At 45.2% G+C, this 16,138-nt stretch overlaps 1 protein-coding gene across 2 annotated transcripts in view; it reads right to left on the bottom strand.

The window, feature by feature from the left end:
• Positions 1–14,534, bottom strand: part of Cdca7l (cell division cycle associated 7 like) — a 32,758-nt gene extending 18,224 nt beyond the window's left edge. Inside the window, exon 1 of one of the 2 annotated variants that reach the window (XM_048339715.1) lies at positions 14,368–14,534. In XM_048339715.1, coding sequence (XP_048195672.1) covers positions 14,368–14,391 — 24 coding nt within the window. In that variant the 5' untranslated portion in view covers positions 14,392–14,534. The remainder of the gene's footprint in view (positions 1–14,367) is intronic. The other variant, XM_048339713.1, reaches the window with a different exon arrangement.
• Between the last annotated feature and the right edge of the window lie 1,604 nt (positions 14,535–16,138).

Genomic DNA, 16,138 nt, shown 5'->3' with positions numbered 1-16,138 from the left:
TGGTTGTAGAATCAATTCCAAGAAAATTTACGCGCCATTAGGGGCAATTACTCCCAGAGAGCATGCAGTAGTGGTGCCTTTCATCTGAGAAATAAGTGTCTGCCAGCAACCGACTTTCCTATGTCAACTACCAACAAAAGGTTAAAAAAAAAAAGTTCCAGAAACACACACAGATTTTTCGCCTAGCACTGCTTGCTACCACATTTGCTTTCTTTCTCTATTTCAAGAAAAAAGAATCTGAACTGTGAGCAGTTGCTGATATTGACTGTGTTTCCTCTCAGCAAACAGTAGTTGAAAAATGGGCCAACCTAATGTATGTGTACCCACACTATCTAAAGAATATGCAAGCATGTTAAATTCACCCTAAAATAACTAAGCATGCATCTGACGAGGATGAAGATAGTCTGATATAACACCTAAAATACTTAAACATTAATTATCAGCTACTATGAACACTTCATTTTTATGTCTACAACTAGTCCCAAAATATGTTACAATTTCAAGGGTCAAAAAGGAACCACCCGAACAGGGTTTGGGTATTGTTCTGATTCTTTTGTTCTGTGTTTTATGTTGGTACAAGGGCCTGAAACGTGGGGTCTGGGCAATGTCCCTTGCTTTTTTTTCCACTCAAGGCTAATGCTCTGCTAGTTGAGCCACAGCTCCACTTCTAGCTTTTTGGTGGCTGGAGAGAAAGAATATCATGAACTTTCCTGTCAGGCTGACTTTGAATCATAATCCTCATTTCGGCCTCCTGAGTGGCTAAGATTACAGGCGTGAGCTATCAATGCCTGCCTTTTTCTAATTGTTTTTATGAACCTTGGTATTGTATTCCCCAACACCAACTTATTAGATGACCCACAACAGCTGCTTTGATATTTGACCTTTGAGCTTATTTCATTGTTTTATCAAGATTTGATTCAGGTGAAACATTTGGGGCAGCAATTCTGTGCAAGTGGTAATGACTTCTCAATGCACGACACAAGGAGGCACGAAATGCCAAGTTTCTGTACTGGTTATGGGGTGTGTTTCTTAAAAAATCACTTGAAAAACCTTTCAAGTATATCCCTTTATTTGTCCTGTCATTGTTCATGTATATAAATCGTTCCAGTTAGTGGATGATAAGTCCATATGAGCATATAGGTTGTACATATGTCCACCCAGGTACAGTTTGAAGGGTAAGAGTAGTATAATGAACCCACACGTTAACTACACACCAGGCACCTGCCCAGGGCTCACTGGCTTCTTCTGTATCCCCATATCCTCCTTCCTTACCCTGTATCCTCCCCGTCTTCCTTCCACATCATGGAATTAAGCCACTAAGACAGGAATCCAGCCGTGCTTTTACACAGCTCAGCTGCAGTTCAGATGAGGAGTCCTGCCTCTCTTCCTGAGGTACGGGGATGGGGGGGGGGGGGTGCCTTCTCATTCTTCTTCTAACTAAACCAGAGCCTGCTTTAGACATCTCCCTACCTCTGTGGCCTCTGCTAGCCCCACCCCTTGATTAACAGCTAATTTTAAGAAACAACAACAACTGCCAGCTGGCTTCCAATCAAGTATTTACCTTTGAAAATAAATTAGTGAGCCACTGTTAATTTAAATTTTTATGTTCTAAAATTAAGCACGATCCTTTACTTAAAGCCTTTCTATGTCTTAAGGATATCTAAATTTATCCTTTCTGGATTAACAAAACACCACCTCCTAGCCAGAAAGAGTATATTTGTTATCTATTCATTATTTTGTGAATCTAATGGGGGGGGGCACTACCGGAGTTCTTATTAAGGCCTACTGTTTTCTAGGCAGGTGCTCTACCATTTGAGCCACTTTTTTGCTTTGGTTCTCTTTCAGATAGGGACTTCAACTTTTGGCCAGGCTAGCCTGGACTGCAATTCTCCCATGCAGGCCTCTGCATAGCTGGGATGACAGATGTGCACCACCACACCTGGCTTATTGATTGACATGAAGTCTGCTTAACATTCTGCCCAGGCTTGCCTTGAGAAATTATCCTCCTTAGTCCACCTGACAAGTGGCTGGGATTAGTGGTGTGAGCTACCACACCTGGCACTTCCTATCTATTCACTTTCAAAGGAAAACCATAGTATTTTCTAAAGCCTTTAGTCAAGCAATGACATCGGTACAGCTGCAAGCAATATTTCTTACTCCACGAGCACTGAGCATATTTCACCTGGAAACAAGCTTCATTTTAAGGCCTCTGAAGTAAAAGTCTGCATACACTACCATGTTTTCCTTACATGTTTTGGAAGTGACCTTACAGGAAGGATGGAAGAACTTGCAGGAACACCATCTTACCTACATATCTCTTGAAACCTTGTTTACACACCTGCTTTGGCCTCCCCTTTACGAATGTTTTCATGTCATCTGCCATTTTCCACAAGCACGATTATTCTTCTTCCACGAATCAATAAGATGGCCCAGGAGAAATATGTATTTGTCCATCTTGCACTGTTTATAAGAACTAATACAGATACACATGCCTAGAATCACAACTACTCAGGAGACTGAGATCTGATTATTTCAGTTCAAAGCCAGCCTGAGCAGAAAAGTCCATGAGACTCTTATTTCCAACTAACCACCAAAAAGCTGGAATTGGGAATGTGGCTCAAGTGGTAGAACACCAGTCTTAAGTAAAAAAGTGAGTAGGAGGCCCTGAGCACAAGCCCCAGTACTGGTACACACATATAATACATATATATCCATAATATACTACATGTATTATATATACACACATATATGCATACATACATTTGTACATATACACATAATGAATACATGAAACAATCATCTCAACCAACACAGAAAAACAAGAAGCTGACAAAATTCCAACTCCCTTCCATGGCTTACTACAACAAAATCATCAAAATTATAGAGGGGAAGTGTATTAACATAAAATCCATAGCTAACATCACCCTCAATGGTATGAAAGCTGAAGCTCTGGGTCAGCTTAGAAACACTAGGCCTGCCTGCCACTTCTATTCAAACAAACCAAGGGTATCCAAGCTAGAAAGAAAAACAACAAACTGTATCTGTTAGACAACATGACTACCATATATATATATATATATATACACACACATATATACATACATATATATATATATACACAGTACTATAGGTTCCAGAACAAGGCAGGATACAAAGTGAGAACATGAACATAGGCTGCATTTCCACACACTAACACTAAACAATCTGAAAGAGGAATGAAGAAAACAATTCCATTTATAATGGCATGAAAAAGAACAAAATAGGATTCATCTCAAACTTGAAAGCGAAGCTCTGACACACATTAAAAACATCACTGAGAACTTAAAAGTGACTTAATAACTGTAGAGACATCCGATGTTCATGAATAACCATACTACCAAAGCAGCCTACAGTCAATACAACCACAATCCCAGTAATGTGTCTTGCTGAAATAGAAAAGACCAAACTTTAAATTCACAGCTCTCTCAAGGGATCCTAAGAACAGTACTGGAGGACTCACATTTCCCCCTTCAACACTTGCTCAATGACACACTCACCAAAACAGTTTTTGACCCTCACATAATGGCAGACATGTAGACCAAGGAGAGACTAGAGTACAGAAATACCCTCTTCTCTCTGGTCAGAAGAGTCACAAGGCACTAGTGGCTTATGCCTGCAATCCTAGCTACTCAGGAGGCTGAGATTTGAAACCAGCTTGGGCAAGAAAGTCAGTAACATTCTTACCTCCAATTAACCAGAAAAAAAAAATCCAGATGTGGAGGTGTGGCTCAAGTGGTAGAGTGTCAGCCTTGGAAAAGCTAAAGGACAGCACCCAGGCCATGAGTTCAGTACTGGCACACACAGAAAGAAGAACAGCAAAAACACTCGGGGTGGAAGGACATTCTTTCAACAAATAGTGCTTGGAGGAACTGTGTATTTCCATATGCCAAAAACGGAAGTTGGACTCTTACTTAAATCACCTAAAAAGCCAACTCAAAACTGATCAAAGGTTTGAAAACAAGAGCTTAAAGCAGAACAGACCCCCCAAGAAAGCAAGCAACAGAGTCAGAGAAAAAGTCTTATATGGAAGACAAATCATCAACATTGAAATTGTTCCTGAGCCTGCATACTCCCATAACCCCTTCTGGGCTCAGGGATATGCCAGAGAAGCAAGACTGAGCTGTCCTGAGCTCCCCTCACACTCTGTCTCTCAGGGTTTACTGAAAACAATTGAGTGAAGACTGCACTAGTTATACTCTTCCTTACTGCTGTGACAAATTATCTGAGAGAAATAAAGGAAAGATTGAGTAAATAAATATAGGCGATAAAACTACAAGATTCTTAGAAGAAAACGGGGAAAGCTTCATGATGGTGGATTTAGCAATGATTAACTGGGTATGGCAACCAAAGAAACAAACAGGTAAACTGAACTTCATTAGAACTGAACACCTGCCCAAGCTGGTACCTCACACCCGATAGTCTAGCTACTGGGAAGAAAAGATAGTGAGGATTGCAGTTTGAGGCCAGAATGGGCAAAAAAAGTTCATGAGCCGAGCCCCATCTCAACCAGTAAAAATCTGGGTTCTCAGCTAAGGTAAGAAGTATACATAGGACAACTGCAACTCAAGTCGGCCTGGGCAAAAAGTAAGACTCTATCTCAAAAATAGCCAGAGCAATTAAGGAATGTGGCTCAAGCAGCAGAGCACCTGCTAGCAAAGTATGAAAGCCTGGGTTCAGACTCTAATACCACCAAACAAATAAATAAGAAAGAAACCTCTTAAATCTTTTGTGTAAAACACACTAGGCAGTAAAAAGGCAACCTACAGAGCAGGGGAAACTATTTTCACTCATATCTGAATAAGGATTTAGTGTCCAGCATAAATAAATAACTACAACTACAAGGCTATTAAGAAATGGATCAAGAAAATATGGTATTATGTACATATGATCACAATGGAATTTATTCATCCATCAGAAAGAATGATATTGTACCATTCATAAGGAAATGGAAAGACTTGGAAAAAATGACATTAAGTGAAGTAAAGCCAGACCCAGAGAAACAAAGGCTGCATGGTTTCCCTCATTTGAGGTTGCTAGAATGTGCCTATAAATCTACAAGTAAACACACTTGGTGGTAAGCAAGTGGTTACCAATGAATTAACTGAAGTATAAAAGACTCTAAGGAGACCCAAAGAGTGTAATTTTCTTGAAAGACCAGGTCAATGCCCAACAAAATAAGCACCAGGAAAGGGGTACATGAAAGAGAGAAATGGGGCCAAAGGGAGAGAGGTAGGAGAGTGGAGGGGGAGGTGGTCAGGAGGGTGAAGGGGGAGGGGGAGAGAAGACAGTAAAAAATTAATTGTATATAACACAAAACTAGGAGATGGGAAGAGGTGGATCAAAGTGGGGTGAGAATGTTGAGTGGGGTAGCACTGATCAAGATGCAGTATATTCTTAAAGTGCTTTGTTAAATGGCAACTCCTTTGTACAACTACTTAAAGATAATACAAAAAAAATTTTTTAAAGAAGAAGAAATGAGCAAATTGGTCACTGGTCACTTACATCTGCAATCCTATCTATTCAGGAGGGTGAGATCTGGAAGATCAAGATTTGAAAGCAGCCCAGGCAGAAAAGTCTATAAGACTCGGTTTTCCATTAACCAGCAAAAAAGACAGGAGAGAGACGGGACTAAAGTGGTAGAGTGCTAGCCAAAGAAGCAAGATGAGCAAGTGAAAGGACTTGAATTCAAACCCCAGCACCCAGAGTGAAGAGAAAGGAAAGAGAAGGGGGAAGGGGGAGAGAGAAAAGCAAACAAGTACACAATGCTTGAAGGGTGTGAATTAACCTCCTCCAAAGAGGAGTTCCAATTAACAAGTGAGACTCTGTGTTTACTCCTTCTATATGGAAAATTTTAAATATCTTACCAGCTCATGAATGTTTTTTTAATTGCTATGTACATACTACGAGGAGTATTATTTAGCCAGGAGATAGTAATTCACCAGCTACTCAGGAGGTGGAGACCAGGAGGAACATAGTTCAAGACCAGCCTAGGCAGGAAAAGACTATCTCAATAGTAAAGGTTGGGCATAGTAGTGTATGCCTGTCATCCTAGCCTAAATAGGAGGATTGTGGTCCAGACCAGCTTGGGCAAAATGCAAGAAAGATGCTATCTCAAAGCTAACCAGAGCAAAAAAGTCTAGAGGCATGGCTAACATAACACGTGTAAAAACCAAAGCAATCCCTTCTCCACCTACCATTCCAATCACCAAAAAGAAGCCCCCCACATCTCAATACCATCCATCCCCACTGTGACCCCAACACGCATAATGCCACCTGGAGCCTCCAGAAGTGAAATGTGACTGCTGGGGTCCACCTAGCAGCAGCAGAAACTTAAAACGTTCCTTCTTGTTCCTAGTGCACATTTCCCATCACCAGTCAGAGGCTCTCTCCCCCTCTCCCCTCTCCCCTCTCTCTGCCCCTGGTCCCCACACCAGCCTCTAACCAACTCCTCAGTAGGGAATGTCAAGAGGGCAGTGGCAAAGAATTTTAGACATGCTAAATACAGGGCAGCCCCAAAGAACCACTAGTGATGCCCAGTTCTTGACTTCACAGCCAAAGCAAGCTGAACAGTATAGCCTTGTCTGAGTGAAGGAGCTGAAAAGAGCAAACGCCAATACAGTGCCCTGAGGGGGGAAGCATGCTCTAACTAGGACACACTATATGAAATGTTAGGAGGCTTGAACTCTGGGCCTCAAGCTCTTGCTCAGCTTTTTGACTCAAAGCTGAAGTTGTGCCACTGGAGCCATGATGACTCCAGTCTGGCATTTTGCTGGTTACTCAGATAAGTTTCACAAATCTGTCTGCTCAGGCTGGCAGACAAATCTGTGACTCAAATCTCCTGAGGAGCTAGGACTGTAGGTGTGAACACAGGCACCATGAAAATGTTAGTTGAAATACTGTAACCATCCCTGGCCTAATCTCTCCTACTACATCCATTCCACAGATGTTTCTGAGGTAGCTCCTACTATGTGCTGAGTCCTAAGCGCCACATGATGTGAAGAAGAGTCACACACAATAGGAGATCATCCTGAGACAATGGCATACTGTGGACTGGCCAATGTCAACAGGCCAAGAAGTCCCTGGAGACTGTGACCAGCGACAGGTTTTTCAGGAAAGGCGGGCACTGGGCAGAGCTGTAGGAGGGAGTCAGCAGAGAGAGGTCTGAGGTGGGGCAGAAGGGCTCTGGCTCAGGCAGCAGATACCACTGACTCCTGGCACTGTGCCAGAGTGAATGACACCAGAGGGAAAAGCACATCTTCCAGTGGGGCCTCACGACAACCATTTAGTTCAAGGAGCCCTCTCCCCTCTACTGCCCTCTCCCCTCAACAGCCCTCTCCCCTCTCACAGCCCCCTCCTCTCTCACAGCCTCTCCCCTCTCACTGGCCTGCCCTCCTCTCCCCTCTCACCACCTGCTCCCCTCTCAGGTTGAATGTGCTGCCAGCTGACAGGGTGGGCAACGTGTAGAAGCTTCTTTGTAAGAGGTAACATACATATGTGGCAAAGCAAAACAAACAAACCCACCTACTGCCTCTTGTGAGGAGGGAGGATGGGGGAAGGGGGAAGAAGAGAGAACGCTAGAGTAAACTACATTAAATATACCAGACTTTCTTTTTTGCACCAAGGCAATGGAAAGCAGGGAAGAGCAGTAGAGTCTTCATATTAAAAATGCCCTGAAGAGCTGGGTGCTAGTGAATCATCCCTGTAGTCCTAGCTGCTCAGGACTAGACAATTCACCAAAGGCCAGCAGTGGAGCTGTGGCTCAAGTGGTAGAATGCCAGCCTTGAAAGAAAAGGCTAAGGGAAGAGCACAGGGCCCCGAGTTCCAACTCCAGTACCAGCACACACGCATGCCCATACACACAATGTTCTTAGGGTTTACAGTACTAACCCAAGCTTGAGCCTCTCCCCACCAATACCCTTCAGAGTTGGGGAGCTTTGAACAAATAAGACAGGGAGTAGTAGGAAACTACCTTTCTTTTGAGATAGATAAAACTGAAGATTTATGAGAAAGATTTCTCAGTTGGCAGTATAGGGCTGCTTTTCTTACACACACCCCACATAGCTCACTCCAGGCCTCTGGGGCACACGTGAAATGGCTTCCACATTAGTTCAACAGAAAATTTTTAAGTAGCTCTGTTACAGGACATTCTTGTTCAACCTATCATAACTCATATTTCTCCATCTACTCTGGTTGCCCTAAAATAAGCCCACCTTATTGTTTTATTTTGTGCCACATACCAGGGCTTGACTTCAGAGCCTCAAGCTCCCACAGCTGGTGCTTTACCACCTTGGCTATATACCTCCAGCCGAGCTTCTGGCTAGTGAACTGGAACTGAGCTAGCTTCTAGCCCCTATTGTCCAGATCTCAGCCAGCTGAGTAGCTAGGAATACAAGCATTAACCACTAATGCATTGGTATTAACAAATAATTAATAACTGTTTTACCCCAGGCCCATACGCATCAGCTGAATCATTGTCATTTGACCTGCACATGATTTGGAGGTCACCAGTCACTATCCTGCAGCCTTCATCACAGGCAGAGGAGCCTGCCAGTGGGAGGAAGGAGGGGAGTTCTCACAAATGCCAGGCCCTCTCCAGCCATATAGGATTCTCTTGGAGTAGAGGCTTAAGTATAGGGGGGTGATGGGTTGTCCAAACAATTCTGCTGTTCCAGGAGTCAGGGAGAAGAGTTGGGGAGAACAATGGAAGGGGTCCCCTCAAAAAAATCTATACCATCAGCTGGGCAGACAATTCCCAGACACCTGGCTATCTTGGCTTCAAAAGTTCCTTCTACTTAGGGATTGCACATGTTACTTGTTAAGGTTTTACGCAACTGCAGCACAGGAGCTGAGGAGGACATCCATTGCTTTTGTTTTAGCGCTTTGTTTGGTCCTTGGACTGGGGCTTGAACCCTGGGCCTTCTACTTTCCCTTATTTTGTCACTCAAGTCTGGCACTCTACCACTTGATCCACACCTCCACTTCTGACTTTTTGCTGGTAAATCGGAGATAAGAGTCTGCTGGATTTTCCTGCCCAGGCTGAGTTTGAACCTCAGATCTCAGCCTGAGTAGTTAGGATTGCATTTGTGAACCACCAGCACCGGGCCTTATCTTGTTAAGGACACAGCAAGATTCAGCCCACCTTTTGCAATTAGCACAGACTTCATATGCCTGTAACCCTAGCTACCCTGGAGGCTGAGCTCTGAGAGTCACAGTTCAAAACCAACCAAGACCAAAAAAATAAAAATAAAAAAAATTCTGGGATTCTTATCTCCAATTAACTATTAAAAAAAAAAAAGGCTGAAAATGCTGCTATGGTGCTGTGGCTCAAGGAGATAGACCACCAGCCTTGAGCATGCACATGCGTGCGCACACACACACAAAGCACAAAGACACTCTGACGCACCCCCCCCCCTTAAAAACCAGTTCCTAATGATTCAGTCTTCTGCCTAACCTCTGGACATCCAAATTGCAAAAGAAATACACCTGTAGCAATACTATTTATCTAGGGACAAAAGGTGAGCCACTCCCATGCAGGGCAGGCAGGCAGGCAGGCAGGCAGGCAGGCAGGCAGGCAGGCAAGCAGGCAGGCAAGCAGGCAGGCAGGCAGGCAGGCAGGCAGGCAGGCAAGCAGGCAGGCAAGCAGGCAGGCAGGCAAGCAGGCAGGCAGGCAAGCAGGCAGGCAGGCAGGCAGGCAGGCAGGCAGGCAGGCAGGCAAGCAGGCAGGCAGGCAAGCAGGCAGGCAGGCAGGCAGGCAGGCAGGCAGGCAGGCAGGCAGGCAGGCAGGCAGGCAGGCAGGCATCCCTACTTTCTAAAGGTGCACAGGACCTGGATACTCACAGTCCCAGAAAGCCCGCACAGCCACAGGCACTCAACCATGTGGGTGTCTTGGTATTCCTAGTGAGAGAACAGAACTCTAAGACCACATCACTGTCCTCCAAACCAACCATTCTCTGAGCTGCTCAAGTTCAAGGAGGCAGTCATTATCAAAGGATCGTTTTCACCAGCCTGGATGCTGTCCTCAGCAAAACCTTTCTGTGATGACACTGATCAAGGCACATTGTACTCATAAACCAAAATGTTGAATTGAAACCCCTTTTTGCAACTCTTAAATGGGGGGGGGGGGGGGGTGGTGTGCGCGCACGCGCGCACACACCTCACAGACTCCCCATGACTAAAGTCAAGCACATCTCTTTAGTAGAAAGTAAATACATTACAAGGAGAACAGTATATTTAAGACAATGGGAAATGAACAGGCTTATGTTGACATGAACTACAAACTAGGAGCTGCTTCCATAATAGGACATAATTGCAAACATCCTTAAACAACCAACAACAAAAGACTGGAGGCATGGTTTGGTGGCAGGATTAACTGCCTAGCAAGCTTGAGGCCCTGGGTTCAAACTCTACTGTACTCAACCAGTACTGAGGAGAGAGGGGGGGGAGAAGGGGAGAAAGACAAAGTTAATAAAATACTCATGTGTTCAATGAAACACTACACAGCTGTTAAAAATAAAAACTGTAAAGGCCTCTGTGACACTTAAAAACCTAGTACTGACAGTGGTAAAGAAAGTAGAATTAGCCAGGCAGAGGCGTCTCATGCATGTGAGTCTGGATCCTTGGCCAGAGCCTGTGATTCCAACGACAAGGGCCAGGCAGTGGTTCTAAGAGACAGAAGCCTAACAGAGTTAGGCAAATCAGCCTCTGTAGCCTTACATCAAAAGGCACAAAATACAACCTACTTAAAGTCTTAACAGCTTTACAGATTTAACCATCCAGACTTTGACAAAGAAGTAGTGATTTCCATTTCTTGGGCAGTAGGGAAAAAGGGAGGGAAGAAGATGGTTCTGAAAGTCTTCTCCTGTTCCCCAAACTCAAGGTGACCAACCAAGGTCCCCCAGCAAAGATTTGGGTCAGGAAGTTCAGGCACCTGCTGGTAAAGAAGGGAGAGACCCAACAGTGCTCTGGTCTTTGCTCTCCTATTGTGACCAGTGATGCCTGAGGGCATACGGTAGGTGCACACTGAATGTCCTACAAACTCCTAAACCTAGTGAGCAAGTCTTCTGATAATTCTGAAGGCAGGCTGTCAGGAAACATCAACTCTGACTCTGGCACAGTGAGATTAATTTTGGTATTGCATACTGGGTACAGGCATTTACCACCAAGGAAGAAAATTTTGCATGTTAACCCCATCTACACTTACTGAATATGCCTTTGATCTGCTGTTTCAAAATATTTGGTATGATATTCATAAACAAAAAGTTAAAGAGGCCAGTGGTCTGAGGCTTACACTTGTATTCCTAGCTCCTTAGGATGCTAAGATCTAAGAATCACAGTTAGAAGCCAGTTGAAGCAGAAAAGTCCATGAGACTCTTATCTCCAGTTAACCAGCAAAAAGCCAGAAGCTGAAGATGTGGCTCAAGTAGTAGAGCTCCAGCCTTCACTAAAAAACCAAGTGCGAATATGAGGCCCTGAGTTCAAGCCTATCAACAATAAATAACTAAATAAATGCACTGGTACTTTCTTTTCTCTATTTCCATCTCAAAGACCCTTTACCAATTTCACTTGAGTGAATAGAGCTAAGTTTTTTTACATAGCAAACTAGATCTTAGAATTAACAATTCTAAACTATGCCCTAGAGTACTAAGAAGAGAAAACTCAAAAGCCCTTTACATTCTCTTCTACTCAAATGGTTTCATGGGTCTTTTGCAGAAACATACTCTAATACTCATAAATTGTTTTAAAGTCACAGAATAGCTCATGGTTTTCTGTCCTGGATCCATAATCAGGCCAGAATTCCTGCCTCTCAGAATTCCGCTTATCTACAGGTGAGACCTTCAGAAGAACACAAAACAGAAAGAGCAAGGGGCCGTTTAAACAGGTAACGATTGAAGTGGCAAATCACTGACCTTCTACAAGTCAAATCCTAAACTGCCCAATCAGATGAGTGAATGTGGTAGCTGAGGTCAACACCAGGATAATTGCTTTACCCCTCCCAGGACACACTCCATGCATATGCATGAGAACATTTAGCATCCTGTCTTTCTCAAAAGATTCAACCTGCACCCTGGGGCTAGGAGAGAGTGAAAATGCAAATAGAGCCTCCCAGACCTACCAGTTTCTCCCCTGCAGCTCAGAAGCTGGGAGCTGCACTAAAGTGTTTAAAAGGCTCACACTGCAGAATCCAAAGACACAGTGGCCAGTCCAACAAGAACCACAGCCCTGGGCAGTGGTCATCACTGCCAAAGGACATTACATCAGTCACACTGCTCAGGTCACAGAAAAGCAGCGACTTAAAAGAGGTTCTGAGCATGCTGAAGGTATCTCCCCACCCATGCTCACTCATTGTTCCTGACAAAACACCTGGACAACTTTGCTTTTGCTTTGCTGGCACACCATAGTGCTCTGCACTTCCCAAAGGATGGAAATTCTATTTACAGCATGTATGAGATGAAAGCACCCAGACTGCAGAGTGCCTGTGTAGTAATGCCACTGCAGGAACACCTCACACTGCTTTATTCATAAGGCTGGAGGACAGGGTAGAACCACATGAAATTTAGTATCTTGCTGGGCCTGAAATATTCATTAAGTGCACTTATCCACAGTCACCAACCCACCCCAGAGAACCACTCTCAGCTAATTTGAAGAGACTATAATCTGCTCATATTTAAATGATGATGAACCAGGAACATTACCACTGGAAAAAATCATCACATCTTAATTTGTGCTACAAATTAGGAGGTCTCTATCAAAGGGGGGAAAACACCTGATCATCTTACATATAGCAATTTGTACTAATTGGGTGTATACTGGGTATAATTTGTGGATTACTCCCACTTGGTAAATAGTTTAACATTGTAAAACTGCTAAAAAAAATTAGCTTATGTGATAGTAAAATGTTCACTTCCAACTGCACATTCTTGGGACACTGCCTTTTCAATGCATGGATTATGAAGACGAGGGGTCAAAGTGCAGAGAACTTTGCAGCAGAACAAGTTTCTAGAGTGAAACATTAAGACATTTTCTGATGAAATTCACGGGAAGCTCTCAAGTGAGAGGGCAAATTTCCTTTCCAAAGGTGTTGGAAGTCCTGGAAAAGTCAAAATTGCTACAAAGTCAAAATTGATCTCTGCTATGTGGTTAGCAGTTAAGTAGCATAGGAGTGCAGGCACGGACACACACACAATCTAAAGCGAATTCAATCCTTAAACTTGTGTAATGTTCTCCATGTTTTAAGAAGGCTTTCAGAAATCACTAACGAGTCAAAACACCCCTTCTTGGCTCAGTCCTTTAATTTGTGTCCAAACTTAAGTAGGTGACAGCGCCCAGGCTAGGCAGGGACTAGCTACGCTGGCAAGCCTCCGGTTCCGGCCCACGCTCCCAGGTGGAGAACAAAGGTGGAGAACCGAAGGTGAAGGTGGAAGCTTGGGTCTCCTGCTCCCACCAAAGTACAAAAACACCCAACCTCCCACAAATCATCTCAGTCCCCTCCCTCTCCCAGAGGCGGGGCGGCTGTTTCCTTCCCCTTTTAAGTGTTTTAGCTCATTTGGTTTTAAGTTTCTATTGCTTGCCTCTAAAACATGCGGTGCCAGTCTTAACTTTAAAACAAGGTTCATGTAAAAGTAGAGGAAAGCGCTTGGAAAAACTTATAAAAAGAAGAAAAGGAAATTATGTTTACACCGCTACGGTTCCTTGATAGACTGGGGGGTGGGAGTACCCTCAAGTGGGTGTTCACGTGTTACAAAGCGCAGTTAGGCCCACAGAGTAGCTGGAGTGTGTAACCCGAGTGTGCAAGATCTGGGAATCCGCAGATGTGCGCCTTTTAACTTGGCCCGATGAAGCCGCCGTCTCCCGCAGGTGATAAGAAATCCCCTGAAACCATTTCTAAAAGTTCCGAAACCAACACAAAAGCAACTCCTTTTAAACTGCATTCGCCAAGCTGCTTTGGACTGTAGGGGGGGATACTCTTCTTAAACTTCCTTCTTTCCGTGCCAATCCTGCAGGGAAGTGGGGAGTAGCGCGCCGGCCCCTCCCCCACACCCCTCCCCCCAGGTCTCCGGGGAACTGCAAACTCCCGCTCGCACCTTGCAGCAAAAAAGTCTACACCTGGGGTCCCGAGCCGGCGACCCACCTCCGCGGGCCTCCGTGGGCCAAGTGGCACCACCGCGCGCACCTGCGCGCCACACCCGCTCGCTCCCAAGTTCCGGGAAGGGGCGCGCCGGACCCCTACAGCAGTGGCTAAGGGCCACGTTGCCGATCCACAGCCAGGGCACAAAGGAAATTCCAGTTGGAGGAAGGGGGGCGACCTACCGAGAACCACGAGACCCTCACCTGGGAGCGAGTTGCCAACTCCATCTTCCTAACGGGGTTCCAGCCTCCTCCTAGCACGCGGCCACAGTTGCCAGGCTCGCCGCGGGCGCGCCGCACCGAGGACGCGCGGCCGGCGCGCTCCGCCCGCAGCTCCGGCGGGCCGGGGGAGGGGCGCACTCGGCGCGCAGGCCTGGGGGGGGATACGAGCGCACCGCCCTTCCCGTGCTGCCTCGCCCAGCTTCAGGGCCTCGGCCGCCAGCCCAAACTTGTGAACTTGCACCCTCGGCTTTGCTGGCAACGGTACTCGGGGTTACATCCGCGTTCGGCCGGAGGCGGCGGCCCACGTGCCCGCGCCGGGATCCCCCCTGCAGCGGAGGGAGGGAGTGGAGCCGTCCGGCCGAGGTTCGCGCGGGAGAAATGAGAAGGGGCCGGCCGGGCCCCGGCTCCAGCTGGCACGCCCCGCGAGCGCTCCGCGCCCCGTGCTCACTAGGCTGGCTCCAGCTCCTGCCCCGGAGCGTTAGCCTCCCCCGCTGCATTCCCGACCTCCGTTCCAAGAAAAGATTTTAAGGGCGGCTTCAGAACTTTTGTGTTGTTGTTCTTGCAAAGGGGCGGGGTCTACCATCTCCCCGAAACATTGCACTTTGCAAAATAGGCAACTTAAGAGTCTTAGCAAGGCGTGGTGCAGCCTCATTTCCCTGGAAACTTCAGCGGGTCGTTGCACATCGGACAGCTGGCATGCTGGACCTCCACTCGCGACAGAAGGTTTCTCAACAGTGCCTTTCTGGTATCAGCCGCCGGGTTAGGTAGGCTTGGGAACACAAGGCCAAACCAAAATCTGGACTGTCCTCTGTTGGAGTTTATGAACTTCGAGACAGTTACCCACATGATAAGAATGTAGTCGTGATACAAATATAATAAGAATGATAATTATGTCGTTTTACTAATTGGATTGACAATCGGTGTAATAAGTAGCAATTTGATTCCTGCTAATTAATGGTAAGTGTAAAAATGATGGCGCATAGAAATGTAAATTTGAAGCACTAATAAATGCCCACAGTGGGAAAAGTGGTATTATAAAGTATTAAGATAGACGGGTTGCAGAGCTCTGGTACAACTTCTTAAAGCTCAGGGAGGGTGAAGAACCAATGGGCAGGGACTGTGGAAGGGCAGAAGTAGCTATTGGATAAGATGGAAAATGAAGTCTTGAAAATAATATTGAAAACCAATTCCACCAGTAAGCCAATGACTCATGTCTATAATTCTAGCAACTCAAGAGGCTGAGAACTGAGGATGAGGTTTGAAGCCAGCCCAGGCAGGAAAGTCCATTAGACTCTTTATCTCCAGTTAACCAGCAAAAAGCCAGAAGTGGGGATGTGGCTCAAGAGGTAGTTACAAATCTCTTTTAGCAGTAAGTCAAGCCAGAACATGAGGCCCTGAAATCAAGCCCCAGTATAGGCACATGCACACACAAAAGAAAAAAGTAAAAGCACTAAGCATGCAAGCAGAAGGCCCTCAGTTTAAATATCAGTACCAACCACCAAAAGAAACAGAAAAAATAAATGATGGAATTCATGCAAATAGTAACTTAGCACAGGGCTTAAAGCAAGGTGAGTGTTCATTAAATTCTTGTTCCTTTTTGTTTGAAGTGTGAAGACTAAGAATCTGGGAAAATGTTGAGATGATTCAAAGAGAGGAAACGCTAAAGCATAACTTACCAAGCATAAAAAAATATATAAAAGTAAACTGGGCACCAGGGTTTCAAGCCTGTAATCCTAGCTACTAAGGAGGTTGA

Source organism: Perognathus longimembris, chromosome 2 (genome assembly GCF_023159225.1).
Source record: "Perognathus longimembris pacificus isolate PPM17 chromosome 2, ASM2315922v1, whole genome shotgun sequence".
Lineage (NCBI taxonomy): Eukaryota > Metazoa > Chordata > Mammalia > Rodentia > Heteromyidae > Perognathus > Perognathus longimembris.
Note: the sequence above shows the minus strand (reverse complement) of the source record. Positions and strands in the feature narration are given on the sequence as shown.